Raw genomic sequence first — 18990 nt, forward strand, 5'->3', positions numbered from 1 at the left:
TTGACCAATAGCCAGCTAAATTGCTTATATCCTTTGTCTTTGGGGTAATGTGGAGATACCTCTCTGAATAACTTTAATTTTTTGGATACTTCTTTTTTTTCCCTAAAAGCACACTGCAAAGTTTCTGTAGCTATATCTGCATTCTAGGACAAAAGCATGTGGAGTTATGTCTGTAAATAAAATGGCAAGTTAACCCTCCTTATAAATCTGTGTACTGCAAACAGTGTTAATGAAATGTAAAAGATACCCAAATGAAGAATGGGCTGCTTTGGGTAGTAATGAATTCTACCTCCATAAGATTCTACAAACAAAGGTCAGATCAACTACTAGTTGGGTGTGTTATAGAGGTGATCTTTGTACAGGTATGAATTCAAATACTGACCTGTAGTCCATTAAACTGTATTTTTTTTTGAAAGCAGGAACTGTCTTTTGCCTTTCTTTGTGTCCATAGTGCTTAGCACACTGTCTGGCATGGAACAGATGTTTAATAAATGCTAGCTGATGCTAGGTCTATATCCCAAAGAGATTTAAAAAAAAAAAGGAAAAGGACCTACTTGTATGAAAATATTTATAGCAGCTCTTTTTGTGATGACTAAGAATGGGAAATCGAGCAGATTCCTATCAATTGGGGAATGGCTGAACAAGTCGTGGTAAATGATTGTGATGGAATATCATTGTGCTATAAGAAATTACAAGCAGGATGATTTCAGAAAAACCTGGAAAGACTTAGATGACCTGATGCAAAGTGAAGTGAACACAATCAGCAGAACATTGTACACAGTAATAGCAATCTTGTGCAATGGAGAACTGTGAATGACTTAGCTATTCTCAGCAATACAATGATCTGAGACAATCCCAAAGGACCCATGATGAAGCATTCTAAGAGCCTCCAGAGAAAGAAATGATATTGTCTGAATAGACTAAAGTAGACTATTTTTCACTTTCTTCCTCCCTCCTTCCCTTCCTTTCTTTCTTCCTTTCTTTCCCTTCTTTCCGTTTTCCTGTACAAAATGACTAATGTGGAAATGTTTTCCATGATTTCACATGTATAACCTGTATCAGATTACTTACTGTCTCAAGGGGAGGGGAAGAAGTGATAGAATTTGGAACTCAAAACTTTAAAAAAGAAAAAAGCAAATGTTAAAAATTGCTTTAGCATGTATTTTAAAAAGGCTAGTTGATTGATTGATTGACTTGAAACAGGGAAAGCATGCTGATAAAGTAGGTAGAGGATTGGCTTTAGAGTAAGGGAGACTTGGATTCAAGCCATGCCTCTGATACTACCTTTGTGACCATGGGTAAATTACTTATTCTGTCTGGTTCTTAGCTTCCTCATATATAAAATGGAGATTGCAATAACTACCTTACATGTTTGTTCCAAGTTGCCAATGAAGGGAGGGGAGAATAAGTATTTATATAGTGCCTAATATGTAGCAGGCTCTGTGCTGATCACTTCACAAATACCATCTTATTTGATCCTCACAACAACCTTGCAAGGTAGATGCTGTTATTATCCCCATTTTTCAGTTGAGGAAACTGAGGCAAAGGGGGTTAAGTGACTTATCCAGGGTTAAGTAGCTAGTAAGTGTCTAAGGCCAAATTTAAATTCAGGTTTTCCTAACTCCAGGCTCAATACTCTATACACTGTACTGCTATCTGCCTAAGACAATAAGTGTGATGTTCTTTGCAAACTTCAAAGCACTTGATAAAATATATGTTCATTATTATTGCTCATTCATTCATATTTCTTTCTATGAGATATAGCTAGAAATGATTATTGAATCAATCACTAAACTACTGTTATTGTTTTATATTTAACATTCTTGGAATACTGAACAGGTAAATAACATTATTGAGTTTTGTAGTTTAATCAATGTATTAGGATGTAAGCTCATCCTCTGTAGGCTAGCTAAAAGCCTCTTCAGTACACTTTAGTAGCAGACTGGAAAACAAAAGGATATAAACCTTCTTGTTCCTACATGATTTGTACTCCTCTGCTAGATCTCTTTATTTTGAAAGCTTTTCATTCCATGAAGTTGGATATTATGAACATTTGGTATGATGACAATCATTAGAATATTTTTCTTGAGCTTTGATGAATCAGTGTTGTGCCTGATTGGATATGATCAATAATTTGGTCCATGATGATTGTCAAATTCTAGTACATAGAACTAGGTACTCTGGGGTATTTTGAGCTCTGTATTTATAGTGTTTTATTGTATGTTAATCCATGAAAGATAGTGAGTTTCTAATGTATAAATCCAGTCATCAAGTCATGTCTTGTCAGGGATTTGGTAGATACTAAATTTTTATAGTGTATAGCACACGTACTGTTTTCTTGCAGAATCTACATTGATCATTAAATCTAGATTCCTTAAGGAGAACTTCTCTCATTTTTTGGTGGCAATGACCTGGCCCTTATGCAACATCAAAAACCCTTCTATTTCCACAAACAACACTTCATGACTCAGCCATTTGTTTGATTTTTTTGTATTAGCGGGTCATAATTTACATTGAAAACCATAAATTATGAACAAACCAAAGAAAGAGAGAAAATGCAGAAAATTCCTGTTAGCAACAGGCAAAGGATGGGTGGGGGCCAATTAAACGCTGATATTTCATTGGTAATGTGTTGGTTGAGTTCATGTTACCCATATAGGAGGTCTTTTTGATTGTCTTCTTGGATCATAGATGTCTCAACAGCTCTATCCAGTGGCCAATTATTTTAAGTTACATTTGATGAAGCCAATGGCATGACCCCTTATCAACTTTAGTCTTTGCTCAGCAAAATGATGTTTGATTTTTTTTCCAAAAATATTTCTGGAGGGTAATTTTTCTTTTATTTATCATCTATTCTAAGAATGTCTGTCAATACTCTTCAACTTTTTAGTGAGGAAGTGGTATTCTTTCTATAGTTATCTTACTGTGACAGATACTGAGTTTAATGAATATTGTACAAGTGCTTGCAAGGATAGTTTCTAATTTTAAGGTCCAACTTACCATTCCAAAAGTGTGTGTTAAATTTTGGTAATGTGCAGCTTTTAATTGTTTAAAATGTGCAGCTTTGATTTCAGGATGCCAGTAATTCTCTACCTGTATTCAGCCACAGCCTTTTCTTTAATATCTTTATGTTTGTTGTGTCTTTCCTGGATTAGATCAAGATATTTGTAGGTATTACCTTTGTCTATCTGCTCAATATAATCTCAAGATTTACATTTTGTAATTTCAGTCTCTAATATTCCTTGGCCATTAAGAATTTTGCACTTATCAAGTAGGAATTCTATTTTGACCTCATTGGAGGATTCCATGTGTTGAAGGAGCTGTTAATGTATTTTTCTGCAGAGACATATAGCTTGATGTCATCCATGTAATCAGTCAAGTGAGTCATAAGATATTTTGATTCTCTCTTTAATTTGAAAGCCATACTCAGTTCTTTTTAGGAGAGGTGATCATGGATTTAAGGCTAGGCAGAACAATAATATTGTTAAGCCATTTGCTATTCCTAACATTATTGTATTGGTGGCATGTTTTAAATAAAGACCAGTTTTCTACAGGGATGTCAAAACTCTAACATAATCATTATAGTTGTGTTTACTTTACATATTTGTAGTATATAAATGAGTCATGAGCATGGAACTTATTCAAAAGCTTTGTGATAATCAACAAAGGACATTGTATCATCAACCTTTTGGGCATCTTGCTCAATACTTATTGAATCACTAAGTTGTTTCTTCCCCCTTTCCACTCAAGACCTAAAATTTTTTTTACCACACCCTTTTTGCTCCTCAGTCAATGTATTGCTTTAAGTGTTTCTACAACTTTTTAGTGATTGCAGGCTATTAATTCTTTGTATGAGGTACACAAGCATATAAATTTTGGTAAAATGTCTTGCTGATAATTATTTTTATTATTATCATCATCATCATTATTATTATCTTTATTATTGTTATATAGTCTTTGATTATTCTTGAGATTCAATAGATTCAAAGGTACCCCAATGTGTCCCAAAATGTCAGTAAAAATGAGTCATTGTTCACAAAGGCAGACAGAAAAGTGGATTTGGGGGGTAACTATTTCTGGAAAATGAGTAGGAAGAAAAAATTTCCTTCCCATAACCTCTTGAAATGTTGCCAATAATGTCTCATTTCCTTCTTTCCTCCTGACATGTGGAATGTGGTGGATTGTTTGATATGATTATACTGCCACTTCTCCATCACTATGTAACAGTGTAGGTTGGGTTTCTGTTGTCTTTATTTGAAAGCTAGACCTGTTTGGTATTTAAACACACATAGAATGCATGATTGAATTCACTTTTTTGGTATTTTTTTTAATGAAGCCATTTTATAAAATGTTAAAAGTAGAGTCTGCACCAGAGCTACCATTAGAATTTATAAAATCTGAACAAATAGGTGCTTGCCTATTCAATGAGTCAATCAATCTTGCATAAACTATGTAAAGAACTTTCATACTGATAAAATGGTTTCATCATCTGTAAAATGAGGAGGTTGGGATTAGCTGAACTTCCAGGTCCTTCCAGATCTAAAATTATATGAGTTTAACATTCAGCACGATACAAAGTTCCTTTTCTCTGAAACTGAAAACATTTTGTAATTTTTCTTTCTTTACCCATGCCTCCAATGTCAGCTTTATTTACCATATTTTATCCTTTAACTATAATTTTAATAATTAACAAAATGAATTAACTTTGCTTTATTATACTTTGTACAACACAACTACTTCCTCAAAATCCCTCTCCATATATCATCATCCTTCTTAACAATGTCAAAACCATGACTGACAGTGTATGTGACATACTGTACTTATAATTCCTTACCTCTCTAATCAAGGGAGGGATGTATGTTCTAGCATAAACAATTTGTTTTTTATGGTAATTTTTATTTATGTTTTTGTTTTCAACATTTACTTCCACAAGATTTTGAGTTCCAAATTTTCACCCCATCTCACCCCTCCCCCCACCCCAAGATGGCATGCATTCTAAATACCCCTTCCCCTAGTCTGCCTTCCCTTCTATCTCTCCCCCCTTCTCTTATCCCCTTCCCCTTCAATTTTCCTGTAGGGCAGGATGGATTTCTGTACCCCATTTCCTGTGTTTCTTATTACCCTGTTGCATGTGAAAACATTTTTTTAAATATGTGTTTTTAAAACTTTGGGTTCCAAATTTTCTCCCTTCCTCCCTCCCCACCCGCCCTCATTGATAAGGCAAGCAACTAAATATAGGTTATATATGTGCAGTTATGCAAAACACTTCCATAGTAGACATGGTGTGAAAAACTAACTCTATTTCCCTTAATCCTATCCCACCCACTCATTTATTCTATTCTTTCTTTTGACCCTGTCCCTCCTCAGAAGTATTTGCTTCTGATTATCCCCTTTCCCAATCTGCCCTCCTCTCTATCATTCCCCTACTCTCTTGTCCCCTTCTTCCCCTATTTTCCTGTAGGGTAAGACAGATTTCCATACCAATTGAGTGTGTATACTATTCCCTCCTTAAGTCAAATCCTATGAGAATAAGATTCACTCATTCCCTCTCACCTTCCCCCATTTCCCTTCCACTGTAAGAGCCTGTTCTTTTCTGTTTTTTTTTTTGTGGGATAATTTTACCCCATTCTACCTCTCCCTTTCTCCTTCTCCTAGTATATTCCTCTCTTACCCCTTAATTTTATTCTCCAGATATGACACCTTCATTTTCAACTCACCCTGTGCCCTCTATCTATCTATATCTATATATATGTACATATAATTTTTTCCCCTCCAACTACCCTAAAACTGACAAAGGTCTCATGAGTTACAAATATCATCTTTCCATGCAGGAATATAAACAGTTCAACCTTAATAAGACTCTTATGATTTTCTCTTTCCTGTTTACCTCTTCATGTTCCACTCGAGTCTTGTATTTGAAAATCAAATTTTCTACTCAACTCTGGTCTTTTCATCAAGAATGTTTGAAAGTCCTCTATTTCACTGAATGACCATTTTTTCCCCTGCAAGCTTATACTCAGTTTTGCTGGGTAGGCGATTCTTGGTTGTAATCCTATCTCCTTTGCTCTCCAGAATATTATATTCCATGCCCTCTGGTCCCTTAATGTAGAAGCAGCTAAATCTTGTGTTATCCTGATTGTGTTTCCACAGTACTTGAATTGTTTCTTTCTGACTGCTTGTAATATTTTCCCCTTGCCCTGGGAACTCTGGAATTTGGCTGCAATATTCCTAGGAGTTTTCCTTTGGTGACCTCTTTCAGGAGGAGATAGGTGGATTCTTTCAATTTCTATTTTGCTCTCTGGTTCTAAAATATCAGGACAGTTTTCCTTGACAATTTCTTGAAAGATGATGTCTAGGCTCTTTTTTTGATCATGGCTTTCAGATAGTCCAATAATTTTTAAATTCTGTCTCCTGGATCTATTTTCTAGGTCAGTTGTTTTTCCAATGAGATATTTCATATTGTTTTCTAATTTTTCATTCTTTTGGATTTGTTTTACAGTGTCTTGATTTCTCCTAAAGTCACTAGCTTCCAATTGCTCTATTCTAATTTTTAAGGAAGTATTTTCTTCAGTAAGCTTTTGGATTTCCTTTTCCATTTGGCCAATTTTGCTTTTCAGGGCATTCTTCTCCTCATTAGCTTTTTAGACCTCTTTTGCCATTTGGGTTAGGCTATTTTTTAAGGTGTTATTTTCTTCAGTATTTTTTTGGGTCTCTTTTAGCAAGCTGTTGACTTGTTTTTCATGATTTTCTTGCATCACTCTCAGTTTTTCCTCTACTTCTCTTACTTGCTTCTCAAAATCCCTTTTGAGCTCTTCCAAGGCCTGGGACTGATTCTTATTTTTCTTGGAGGCTTTGGATGTAGGAGCTTTGACTTTGTTGTCTTCTTCTGGTTGTATGTTTTGATCTTCTTTGTCACCAAAGTAAGATAATATAGTCTGACTCTTTTTGCACTGCTTACTCATGATCCCAGCCAATTACTTGAGTTTTAACTCTTTGTTAAGGTAAAAGTCTGCTTCCAATGTGAAGAGTATACTGTCCCAAGCCTTGGGGGTTTGTACAGCTGTTTTCAGAGGTACTTTTAGGGACCTGTAAATTTTCAGTTCTTCCAAGGTGCTATGATAAGCGGCAAGGTGTTTTCTCTCCACCACCACAACAAGCTCCACTACACCAGCTTTTCTCCTTGCCCCAGGACCGCCCCTCAGAACTGTGACCCAGATCCAAGCACCAGTAAAGAAAGAGATTCCTGCCTCAGCACTGGCAAAGAGATCCCTGCAATTCCCCTCTAATCAGTCACTCGATTCCCCCTCAGTCTGTGGGCTGGAAGCTCAGGAAAAAGCCGACCCCGGGCTGCACTCGAGACTTGTGGCTGAGACCTAGCTCCTCTCTCACCGCAGTCACAGACTTTTCCCACTGACCTTCTAAGTTGTCTTTGGCATTCATGGGTTGAGAAGTCTAGAAACCACCACAGCTGCCCCCAATTCAGTCTGCTGAGGCCTGTGCGCCCACGCCACACTGCGCTCCTCTACCTGCCCGGCACGATATATCTTTCTGATCAACCGTCCAGTCTGTCTTTGGCTGGAAATTTGTTTCACTATGTCTTTTTGTGGGTTCTGCTGCTTTATAATTTGTTTAGAGCCATTTTTTTCAGGTATTTGGAGGGCTTTGAGAGAGAGCTCAAGACAGTCACTGCTTTCCCTCCACCATCTTGGCTCCGCCCCCCTAGCATCAACAATTTGGAACCAATACTGATCACTGAATCAATATTGAGGTCTGTTGTCTTTTATCGTTGTCTTCATATATTTTATTGTAGCAATTGTTTATATAACTCTGATTCTGCATTCTTCACTCTGCATCCATCTGTAGAAGTCTCCATTTTTTAAATTAGATCACAACCTACTTTTCCAATGTTTTTTTTTTCACTTAGTCTCTTACCCACACTTTATGGCTAGGCCAAATTGGCTCTTTTGTGCTGCCTCACATGGGACACACTGTACCCATGTTTTTGCATGGGCTGTCTCTTGTGCCTAGAGCACACTCTACCTCACTTCCTTCTCTCATTTCCTTCAAAACTGTTGAAACAACACCTTCTACATGAAGCCTTTCCTGACACCACTTTCAGTTGCCCTCCCTCCAAAACTTTCTTTAGATTTATTTTGCATATACTTATCTATGTGTAGACATGTTGTCTCCCTCATAGAATCTAAGTTCCTTGAAGGAAGGAACTGTTTCATTTCTATCTTTATATTCTCAGGAACTATCACAGTATTGGCACATAATGAGTTCTTAATACCAAATTGATTGTTTGATTTCTGTTTCTCTGAATTTCTCATATCTGTCACTTTTCACAGCACAATAATAGTCCACTACTTTTATATACTACAACATATTTGTTGTTGTTGGGTTGTTTCAGTCATGACCATCTCTTCATGACCTCATTTTGGAGTTTTCTTGGCAAAGATACTGGAGTGGTTTGTCGTTTCCTTCTCCAACTAATTTTACAGATGAGGAAACTGAAACAACCAGGGTTAACTGACTTGCCCAGGGTCATACAGTTAGGAAGTCTGAGAACTGGATTTGAAGATGTCTTCCTGATTCCAAGCCCTGTGCTTTATCCACAGTGCCACCTACCTATCCTACAGTGTATTTTGTCATTTTCTAGTTGTAGTTTTTCCCACATCAAAAAGAGCTGCTAGGAATATTTTGATATGGTTGGGTTTTTCTTTTTCACATTTATCTTTTGGGTGTATATGCCCAAAGGTGGGAAAGGTGGATCAAAGTATACTAACAATTTAATAACTTTTCTCACTTAGTACCAAACTTATTTCAAGAATGGTTGAATTAAAATATACAAGGCAAATCAACAAGTATTTATTAAGGACCCACTATGCGCCAGGCACTGTACTTAGCATATATTAGTGTGCCTGTATTCCCTTAGCAACTCCAACACTGACAATTTTTATCTTTTGAAATGGAAGTATTGATTCTGGATCTGTTGAGCGATGATTTTTCATGGTTTCCTTTTCCCTTATGCAAACAACCTCAAAACAGTGGCTAATGTAGCCTGCCTGAGATGGAGAACACATCATGTCAAGGAAAACCAAGGAGCCCCTTTGCTAGATACTTTGTACTTGTTTCTCAGGAAAATGGGGCCTACGACACCGGCACAAAACTTTCTGATAGGCATAAAACAAAGAAACCTTTATACTCTAGTTCCCTACATGGTCAGCAGCATCCCTTAATTTCTATGGCTTGTAATTTCATCTGCTTCACAGCCTATGAAATTTCTGCTTGAAATTGGATCTATTACACAAGGCTCCCTCCCACCCTTGACACATGTATAGGCCTGACTGTAATCTAGGATATCTTAAGGCCCTATATTTGTGTCAGTTTGATAATCTGCCTAATTGAAGGACAGGGCATTCCAAGCTCTATACTTCAATATTGATAAAATTACTTTTAAGATCCATGTGCACACACTTTTAGAGTAACAGGATTATTTTATAATTTTACTTTTTATTCTTAATTTTAATGAACACAACAAAGAAAATATTTCTACATACAAAGGAGAACAGGAAAGTGGTATAATGCATGAAATTGTAAATCTATGTTATATATAGCTTGCTTTTAAATATATGTATATCAATATAGCATATATTTATATATGCATATCAATATATTCATATTATATACAAGAAGCTATGTAAAATAGAGATTTGTAGTTTCACATATAACCTCTGTTTCTCTTCTATTTTGTATACAGAAATATTATCTTTGTTAATGTTTATTAAAACACAAACTATAAAAATTATAATAAAACATTAATATTTTATAAAATATAAAACATTTTATCTTATATTTATAGGATTGTATATAGTGTGCATATATGTAATTAATATATGTGTACATACCATATCATCACAATGAATTCACGTTGCAAGCTGACAGAATCAACCTGTTACAAAAGTAATGTTCCTTACTTGTTTTCCTCTAAATTCTCTCCCCTTCTAACAAAGTTGCTGCACTCAGAAGGAAGTGTGGAAACCCCAGTTAGACACACACACACACACACACACACACATACGCATACACACACACAATGCCTTATTATCACTGTTCTACTCAGAAATAAATGATTATCATAAGATTAATGTTTTGAGAACCATTAGTGTACATGATAGAAGTATTAGCATCACAAAAAAATTATTTATCTAGGGCTTTGTAGTTTAATATTACATTAAGTTGTTATCGTGTTTCTTTGAATTAACCATAACACCTAGGACAATACCTTCACACAGGATATGCTCGATAAATACTTGCTTAACTAATGAATGAATGAAATCAACAGAAATCACCCCCTTCACAAACACATCCCTGATACTTCATCATAATTAACAGATACCGGTATAAATCTTACAGTTCACTTCATATTTACTCTTCATACATCAAAAACATTTTTAATTTTCTTACTAAGGATTTAACTTATGTTTTCTTTGTTTACGGATTGTAGTGTGAACTTTTTCCCATTTGAGGCTAAAAATCAAAATAGCATAGAATCCTTACAGATTATGGCATCTCCTGGCTTCACATCAGATAATGAATGCATTGGGCAGCTAACTAAAGTAGAAACTATTAATAACTATTCCCCCTTTTTTTGGAGGCTGAGACAAAAACAATGTTATGTCTCCGGGGAAATGTGCCATTTATCTTTTAACTCATTTACTTTTCACAGATAGATTCTGATGACATGATTACAATGGAGGAGCAGATTGTCCTCCTGCTGAAGGCTAAGGTGCAATGTGAACTAAACATCACCACTCAGCAACAGGAGGGAGGTAAGGAAACTCTAAACACTTCTGTGTCATCTCAGAATATGCACTAGCTGCAGTCTTCCCTTCAGGCTACTTAAAGTGGGAGATGAAAACCTTAAAGCTAGGTTCTCATTCGCATATAATATACACAGTTTAGATTTATATTTTGGGTTCAGTGAGAATAAAAAAAAACTGATAATCTGCAGGTCCACCAAGAGGCCATAAAATGATGTGAGAAATTTTTTTAGTTATGATTAAACCTGATCTATGAAGGGTTGGGCAAATTTATATTTTTAAATAAGGAAATAAAAAATAGCTGAATACCTGCATATGCTTTTGGGGGAGTGAAAAAAAGGTATAAAGTGATAAGCATCATATGTTATAGATATAGTGTGAACTAGAGATCAAGAAAACTGGAATTAAGCCCCAGCTCTGCTTTTTTTGGGGGGGAGCAGTTTAGGCAATTAGGGTTAAGTGACTTGCCCAGGGTCACACAGTAAGTGTCTGAGGCCAAATTTAAACTCAGGTCCTCCTGACTCCAGGGCTGGTGCTCTATCCACTGTACCAGCTAGCTGTTCCCCAGCTCTGCTTCTTAATTGATATGTGATCTTGGGTAAGTCACTCAATCTCTCTAGGGCTTTGTTTTCACATTATTTTGTCATTTTTCAGTTGTGTCTGACCTTTTGTGACCCCTTATGGGATTTTCTTGGCAAAAATACTTGAGTGGTTTGCCATTTCCTTCTCTAGCTCATTTTACAGATGAGGAAACTGAGCCAAACAAAGTTAAGTGACTTGACCAGGATCATACAACTATTAAGTGTTTGAGACCGTTTTTGAACTCAGTAAATCCTGATTCCAGGCCAAGCACTCTATCCACTGTGCCACCTGACTGCCCTTTTACAGCAGTAAAATTGAAATAATAAAATGAAACTATCTCAAAGGGTTGTGAAGATCAAGTGAATACTTTTTAATACTGTGTAGTGCTTTATGAGAGAAAATCATTAATTGTATAATGTAAAATTCTGGAAAATATTTTTTAAAAGAAATCTTTCTGTACCTAGAAAAACCAGGACACAAGTAAACATGGGAATATTTTAGGCTGATTTTAACAAGCATTTTTCTTGTCATTAGTTAGAGCAAGTCACTTAACACCTCTCCCACTCCTGCCTCAGTTTAGTCCTCTGTAAAACAAGAGTATTAATGGAGCCAAGACAGGACCAAATCAGCACATGGACAGATCAACTTGAGCCATAGGAGAAAACAAAGCTTGATCAGTGTTAGGAAGTGTGGCATTCAGGAAGCATGAGCCTGCACCACTACAGGACAAAATATCAAACCAGTGCCTTGGCAGTTCATGCTTGAATCTTATCAGGACACATAATAAGACCAGTACTGAGACAGCCCAGCACCCAGGGAGTCCATACAGGAAGGGGCAGAGCAGAATCTGGGAAGCAAGCACTTGAAGTCTTCAAGGAAGGTTGCTGCCAGCATGATTGACAACATCTGGTTGGAGTTTGTCAGGGTCATAGCAAGGGACAGAGCCAATTCCAGTTTGGGAACTGTAAAAGAAATGAGAGATATGCAAGAGAGAGTCAACAACTTGGAAAAGGAAGGGCAAAAATTGACTAAAGAAAACAATTTCTTAAAAATTAAATTGACTAAATGGGAAAAAAAATCCACTGAAGAAAACAACTCCTTAATAAGTAGAATTGGCCAAATGGAAAAGGAGGTACAAAATTCACTGAAGAGAAGAACTCCTTTAGGAGTAAAACTGGCCAAATGTAGAAGGAGGTACAAAAGCTAACTGAAGAAAACAATTCCTTAAAAATTAGAATTGGGCAAGTGGAAGCTAATGACTCTATGAGACATCAAGAATCAGTCAAACAAAATCAAAAGAATGAAAAAATAGAAAAAATGTAAAATAGCTCATTGGGAAAAAACAACTTACCTGGAAAATAGATCTGGGAGAGATAATTTCAGAATTATTGGTCTGCCTGAAAGCCATGATCAAAAAAAAAAAGAGCCTGGAGAGCATCTTTCAAGAAATTATCAAGGAAAACTGCCCTGACATCCTAGAACCAGAGGGCAAAACAGTCATTGAAAGAATCCACCAATCACCTCCTGAAAAAGATCTCAAAATGAAAACTCTAAGGGATATTGTAGCCAAATTCCAGAATTATTATGTAAAGGATAAAATATTGCAAGCAGCCAGAAAGAAGCAATTTAAATATTGTAGAACCATAGTCAGGATTATGCAGGACTTAGCAGCTTCTACATTAAAGAACCAGAGGGCTTAGAATATGATATTCCAGAAGGCAAATGAGTTTGAATTACAACCAAGAATCAACTACCCAGCAAAATTGATTATAATCTTTCAGGGGAAAAGATGGATATTCAATGAAATAGGGGACTTTCAATCATTCCTGATGAAAAAATCAGAGCTGAATAGAACATTTGATCTTTAAATACAAGACTCAAGAGAAGCTTAAAAAGGTAAATAGGAAAGGGAAAAAAACCATGTTATTCAATAAGATTAAACTCTTTAAATCCCTCCATGGAAGATAATACTCATAACTCTTGAGAACTGTATCTTTATTATGACATTTAGAAGGGGTATACCTACATAGAGGGTGTGCATATAAGTTGACTTTAATGTGATGATAAAATAAATAATTAATTAAGGGGTGAAAAAAAAAAAAGAACTGTCCTGGGAGAAGAGGAAAGGAGGAACCCAAAAAGAGGAAATTATATTACATGAAGATGTGCAAAGGCCTATTACAATAGAGGGGGGAAAGGGACGGAAGCAAGCATTGTTTGAACCTTACTGTCATTAGATTTGCCTCAAAGAGAGAATAACATATACACTCACATGGGTATAAAATCTATCTTACTATATAGGAAATAGGAGAAAGGGGAAAGAAAAGGGGAGGGCTGATAGAAGGGAGGGCAGATGGAGGGAGGCACCAATCAGAAGCAAAACACCGGTGAGGAGGGAAAGGGTGAAAGGAGAGAGAAAAACTTAAACTGGGGGGGGAGGGAATGGGATGGAAAGACACAGTTAGTAACCATAACTGTGAATATGAATGAGATAAACTCTCCCATAAAATGAAAGTGGATAACAGAGTGGATTAAAAACCATAATCCTACAATACGTTGCTTACAAGAAACACATTTGAAGCAGAGAGCTATACACAGAGTAAAGATAAAAGGCTGGAACAGATTATATTATGCTTCAGCTGAATTAAAAAAAGCAGGGGTAGCAATCCTGATCTCAGACAAAACAAAATCAAAAATAGATCTAATTAAAAGAGATAAGGGAGGAAACTACATCCTGCTAAAAGGTACTATAGACAATGAATTAATATCAATACTAAACATATGTGTCCCAAGTGGTATAGGATCCAAATTCTTAGAGGAGAAGTTAAGGGAGTTAAAGAAATAGACAGCAAAACTATACTAGTGGAAGACCTCAACCTTCCCCTCTTAGAAATAAATAAATCTAACCACAAAATAAACAGGAAAGAAGTTAAGGCAGTGAATACAATTTTAGAAAAGTTAGAAACATGGTAGATCTCTGGAGAAAATTGAATGGGGATAGAAAGGAATATACCTTTTTCTCAATGGTATATGGCACCTACACAAAAACTGACCCTGCACTAGGGCATAAAAACCTCACAATCCAATGCAGAAAGGCTAAAATGTTAAATTCATCCTTTTCAGATCATGATGCAATAAAAATTACATATAATAAAAGGGCCACAGAAAGACAGACTAAAAATTAATTGGAAATTAAATAATCTAATCCTAAAGAATGAGTGGGTCAAAAACAAATCAGAAACAATCAATTACTTCACACAAGAGAATGACAATAATAAGACAACATACCAAAACTTATGGGATGCAGTTAAAGTGGTTCTTAGGGGAAATTTTATACCTCTAAATGCTTACGTGAGGGGCAGCTAGGTGGCGCAGTGGATAGAGCACCAGCCCTGAAGTGAGGAGGACCTGAGTTCAAATCCGACCTCAGACCAAACATTTGACATGTACTCGCTATGTGACCTTGGGCAAGTCACTTAACCCCAATTGCCTTACCAAAATAAATAAATAAATAAACAGATAAATAAATAAATGCTTACATGAATAAAATAAAGAAAGAGGAGATGAATGAATTGGGCATGCAACTAAAAAAGCTAGGAAAAGAACAAATTTAAAATTCCCAATTAAATACCAAATTAGAAATTCTGAAAATCAAATGAGAGATTAATAAAATTGAAATTAAGAAAACTATTGAACTAATAAATAAAGCTAAGAGCTGGTTTTATAAAAAATAAAATTGATAAGCCTTTGGTTAAGTTGATTTAAAAAAAAGAAATTACCAGTATCAAGAATGAAAAGGGTGAATTTACCACCAATGAAGAAAAAATTAAAACAATAATTAGGAACTATTTTGCCCAACTATATGCCAATAAATAAGTGAAATGGTTGAATTTTTACAAAAACATAAATTGCCTAGATTAACAGAAGAGGAAATGAAACACTTAAATAATTCCATTTCAGAAAAATAAAATTGACCATGCCATCAATGAACTCCCTAAGAAAAAAAAATCACCGTTTTTACCATCTTCTTCCTTGTAAAGAGTAGGACAGGAAATAAAGAGAGAAACAACTACAAGAGAAAAGATCGAAGGCAAATATCAACATCTATAACCATGAATGTGAATAAGATGAATTCATCCACTAAACACAAAGAAATGACAAAATTGAATAGAAAGCAAAACCTACCAATATGTTTATAAGAAACACATTTGGATCAAAAATATCCACATGAAGTTAAAATAAGGGACTAGAGGCAAGTATTTCACTTCAGATGTACTCAAAAAAGGAGTAGCAATGAAGTTTTAGATAAGGCAACTGTAAAACATGATTAAAAGCAATAAACAGTGAAATTGATGCTTAAAAGCACCATCAATATCAATAATTAATATATGTGTACTAAATGATATAACATATAAATACATAAGTAAAAATCAAAACATAGAAAGATATATGCAGTAATATAATTATAGTGGAGGACCTCACTGTGCCCTGTTCAGACCTAGAAAAACCTAACAAAAAGATAAAGAAAAGAGTTAAACACCTGAATAGAATTTTTAAAAGTTATAAATGATGAATTTCTGGTGATTACTGAATGGGTTAGAAAGGATAATAGGTATGCCTCCACTGTAAATAGCACTTTTACAAAAATTGATGATATGTTAGGACCTAAAAACTTTACAAACAAATAAAAAGCAGAAATATCAAACACATCTTTTACTGGTCACAATTCAATAAAAATTATAAAAAAGGCTACTGAAGAAAGGATTGAAATTTATTGTAAACTAATCTTAAAGAATTGGTGGATAAAAGCAAGTGCTCTGTATACACATATATGTACATATATACATATATGTGTATGTATTAGAATTCATGGTTCTACATATAATCATCTTCTGGGTATATGGAGATGTTCTCTATTTTCCTTCTTCTTCTGGCAGAGGATCAGTTAGGTGGCAGTGGATAGAGCACCAGCTTGGAGTCAGGAAGACATAGGTTCAAATCAGTCTCAGACACTTACTAGATGTGTGACCCTGGGCAAGTTATTTTACCTTTATTTGCCTCAGTTTCTTCATCTGTAAAATAGGGATAATAATAGCATTCACTTCCTAGGGGTGTCATGAGGCTCAAATGAGATAATAATTATAAAGTGGTTGGCACAGAACCTGGGATATAACACATGCTATATTAATGTTAGCTATAATTATTGTATGTTATTGTTTTGGGGTTTATTCAATTCAGAATAAAAACATAAACTTTAAAAAGAAAAATTAGTAAGTTGAAGAACAAACCACAGAATCAATAGAAAATTCTATCTGTCAGTCAATATGCATTTATTAAATGTCTACTATTTTAGAGGCACTATGCAAAATGCTAGGAATACAAAGAAAGACAGAAGACAGTCCCTGCCCTTGAAGACATCACAATCTACTGGGGTAGGCATTAATAAAGAAACTGGCAACAAAACAATATACTAAAAATTTGGAGTTATAGCTAAAGTAGACCCTAATGGAACTATCTACCAAGACACATCATGGGACTATACACATATACCTACAAAACACTTTTTATGATAACAAAGACATTTCTATTAATTCCTAATAGGTGATCTAAGCCAATATAATAAAAAAGACAATACTATTTAAATTGATTTACTTGTTCAATGTCATAACAATCATAACTACCAAATGGTTACTTTCTAGAACTGGAAAAGTAATCATAAAAAACTCATCCTAAGGAACTTGGGCAAGAATCTCAAGGTAAGTATTTTTTAAGTGGTAAGAAACAGTCCCCAGCAATAGCAGATTTCAAACTATATTACAAAACAGTAATATCAAAACGATTTGATGATGGTTAAAAAATTAAAACGGATCCATGGAACAATTTAGATACACAACATACAGAAGCAAAAGAACCTAATAACCTAGTGATAGAAAAATCAACAGGGATAAGAACTCATAATTTGATTTTTTAAAAATTACTGGGAACCCTGGAAAATAGTCTAGCATAAATTATGTAGTAATGTTTCATACTACATACCAAGATCAGCTCCAAATGAAATTAGATATAAAAGATCATATGATAAACAAATTGAAAGGAGAATAAAATAAATTATATTTCATGTCTATGGAAGGGTAAGATTTCATGACCTTACAAAAGAGAGAGGATCACAGAAGATAAAATGGACAATTATGATTACATAAAAAAAGAAAAAAAATCTGCACAAACAAAACCAATGCAGGTAAAATTAAAAGGAAAGAGTTAACTGAGGAAAAAAGTTACAACAAAAATCTCTCATAAGTATCTCATCTTTAAGATATAAAAGAAACTAATTTGAATCTAAAGAGAAAAGGTCATTCCCTTTTTATTAAGTGGTCATAAAATACAAACAATTTTCAAAAGAAAAAAATGCTAGCTATCAACAAGCATAAAAAATGCTTTCAATCACTAATAATTCAATAAATGCACTTTTAAAAACTGAAGCTTCACACTCCTCAGATTGGCAAACATGACCAAAAGAAAGGAAAATGACAATAAGGAGTCATGAAAAATAAGCATACTAATGAACTATTGGTAAGGGTATGAATTAGTATGGATATGAATTTCTATTCTGGAAAGCAGCTTGGAAGTATATCCAAAGAGTTACTAAAATTGTGACTTTGAACCAGTAGTACCACTACTATGTCTATAAAACAAAGAAATCAAAGAAATAATAGAAAGATACATCATATACATGCACATGATATGTATGTATCTATGTATGGATTAGTATCTCCGTATTTGTTGTAGCAGAGAATAAAAGTTAAGTGAGTCTCTGTCACATGAAGAATGACCGAACAACTTTTGGTATCTAAAGTTAATTTAATTTTTTTTGATCTATAAGAAATGATGAAAGGGAATAGTTCAGACAAACCTTGTAATACTCTATGAAGTGACACAGAGTGACATGTGAAGGACTGGTAGAACAATTTGAAAAAACTTAAGAACAGGGAAAGGAATTAGAGGGAAGTGCAAGAGAGGGGAATGGGGCAGTGCAGTGGGGGAGAGAAGAGAAAGGGAGCGTTTATTAAGTGCCTATTATGTGCCAGCCACTGTGCTAAGAATTTTTCAAATAGTATTTCATTTGATAATCAGATGACTGATAAAGAAGCTTTCTCCCTTCCTCCTGACAGAGAAGTGATGGACTCATGATGCTGAATGTGATATACATTTTCTGACAAGACCAAAATGAGAATTTGCTTTACTTTATGTCTACATAGTTGGTAAAAGGATTTTTTTTATTTTTTTCAATTTTGGGAGGGAGAAGTAAAAAAAAAAAATTGGAGAGATGGTAATAGGGTTGTCCCCGTTCCTCAACAAAAATAAAGAAAAGAGGGTCACTGAAGTTTTTCTTGGTGGGGGCCTTAATGCTCAGAACAGAAGGAAGGTCGGTTAAGCAGGATAGCTTTAAAAATTACATATTGAATTTATTATATAATTAATAAAAAAAAGCAAGCTACATGTAATAGATTCACAATTTAAGATCTTTTTCTGTTCTAATTTGTATATGAAAAGGCTCGTTTCATGTACTATTTATTGAATTCACAAT

General features: G+C 34.9%; 1 protein-coding gene across 1 annotated transcript in view; it reads left to right on the forward strand.

The window, feature by feature from the left end:
- PTH2R (parathyroid hormone 2 receptor) overlaps window positions 1-18990 on the forward strand; it is a 119994-nt gene that overhangs the window by 20175 nt on the left and 80829 nt on the right. The window contains exon 2 of the mRNA XM_027873892.1: window positions 10730-10832. Coding sequence (XP_027729693.1) covers window positions 10730-10832 — 103 coding nt within the window. The remainder of the gene's footprint in view (window positions 1-10729; window positions 10833-18990) is intronic.

The sequence above is a fragment of the Vombatus ursinus genome, unplaced genomic scaffold (assembly GCF_900497805.2).
Source record: "Vombatus ursinus unplaced genomic scaffold, bare-nosed wombat genome assembly UNPS02014802.1, whole genome shotgun sequence".
In the NCBI taxonomy this organism is placed as follows: Eukaryota; Metazoa; Chordata; class Mammalia; order Diprotodontia; family Vombatidae; genus Vombatus; species Vombatus ursinus.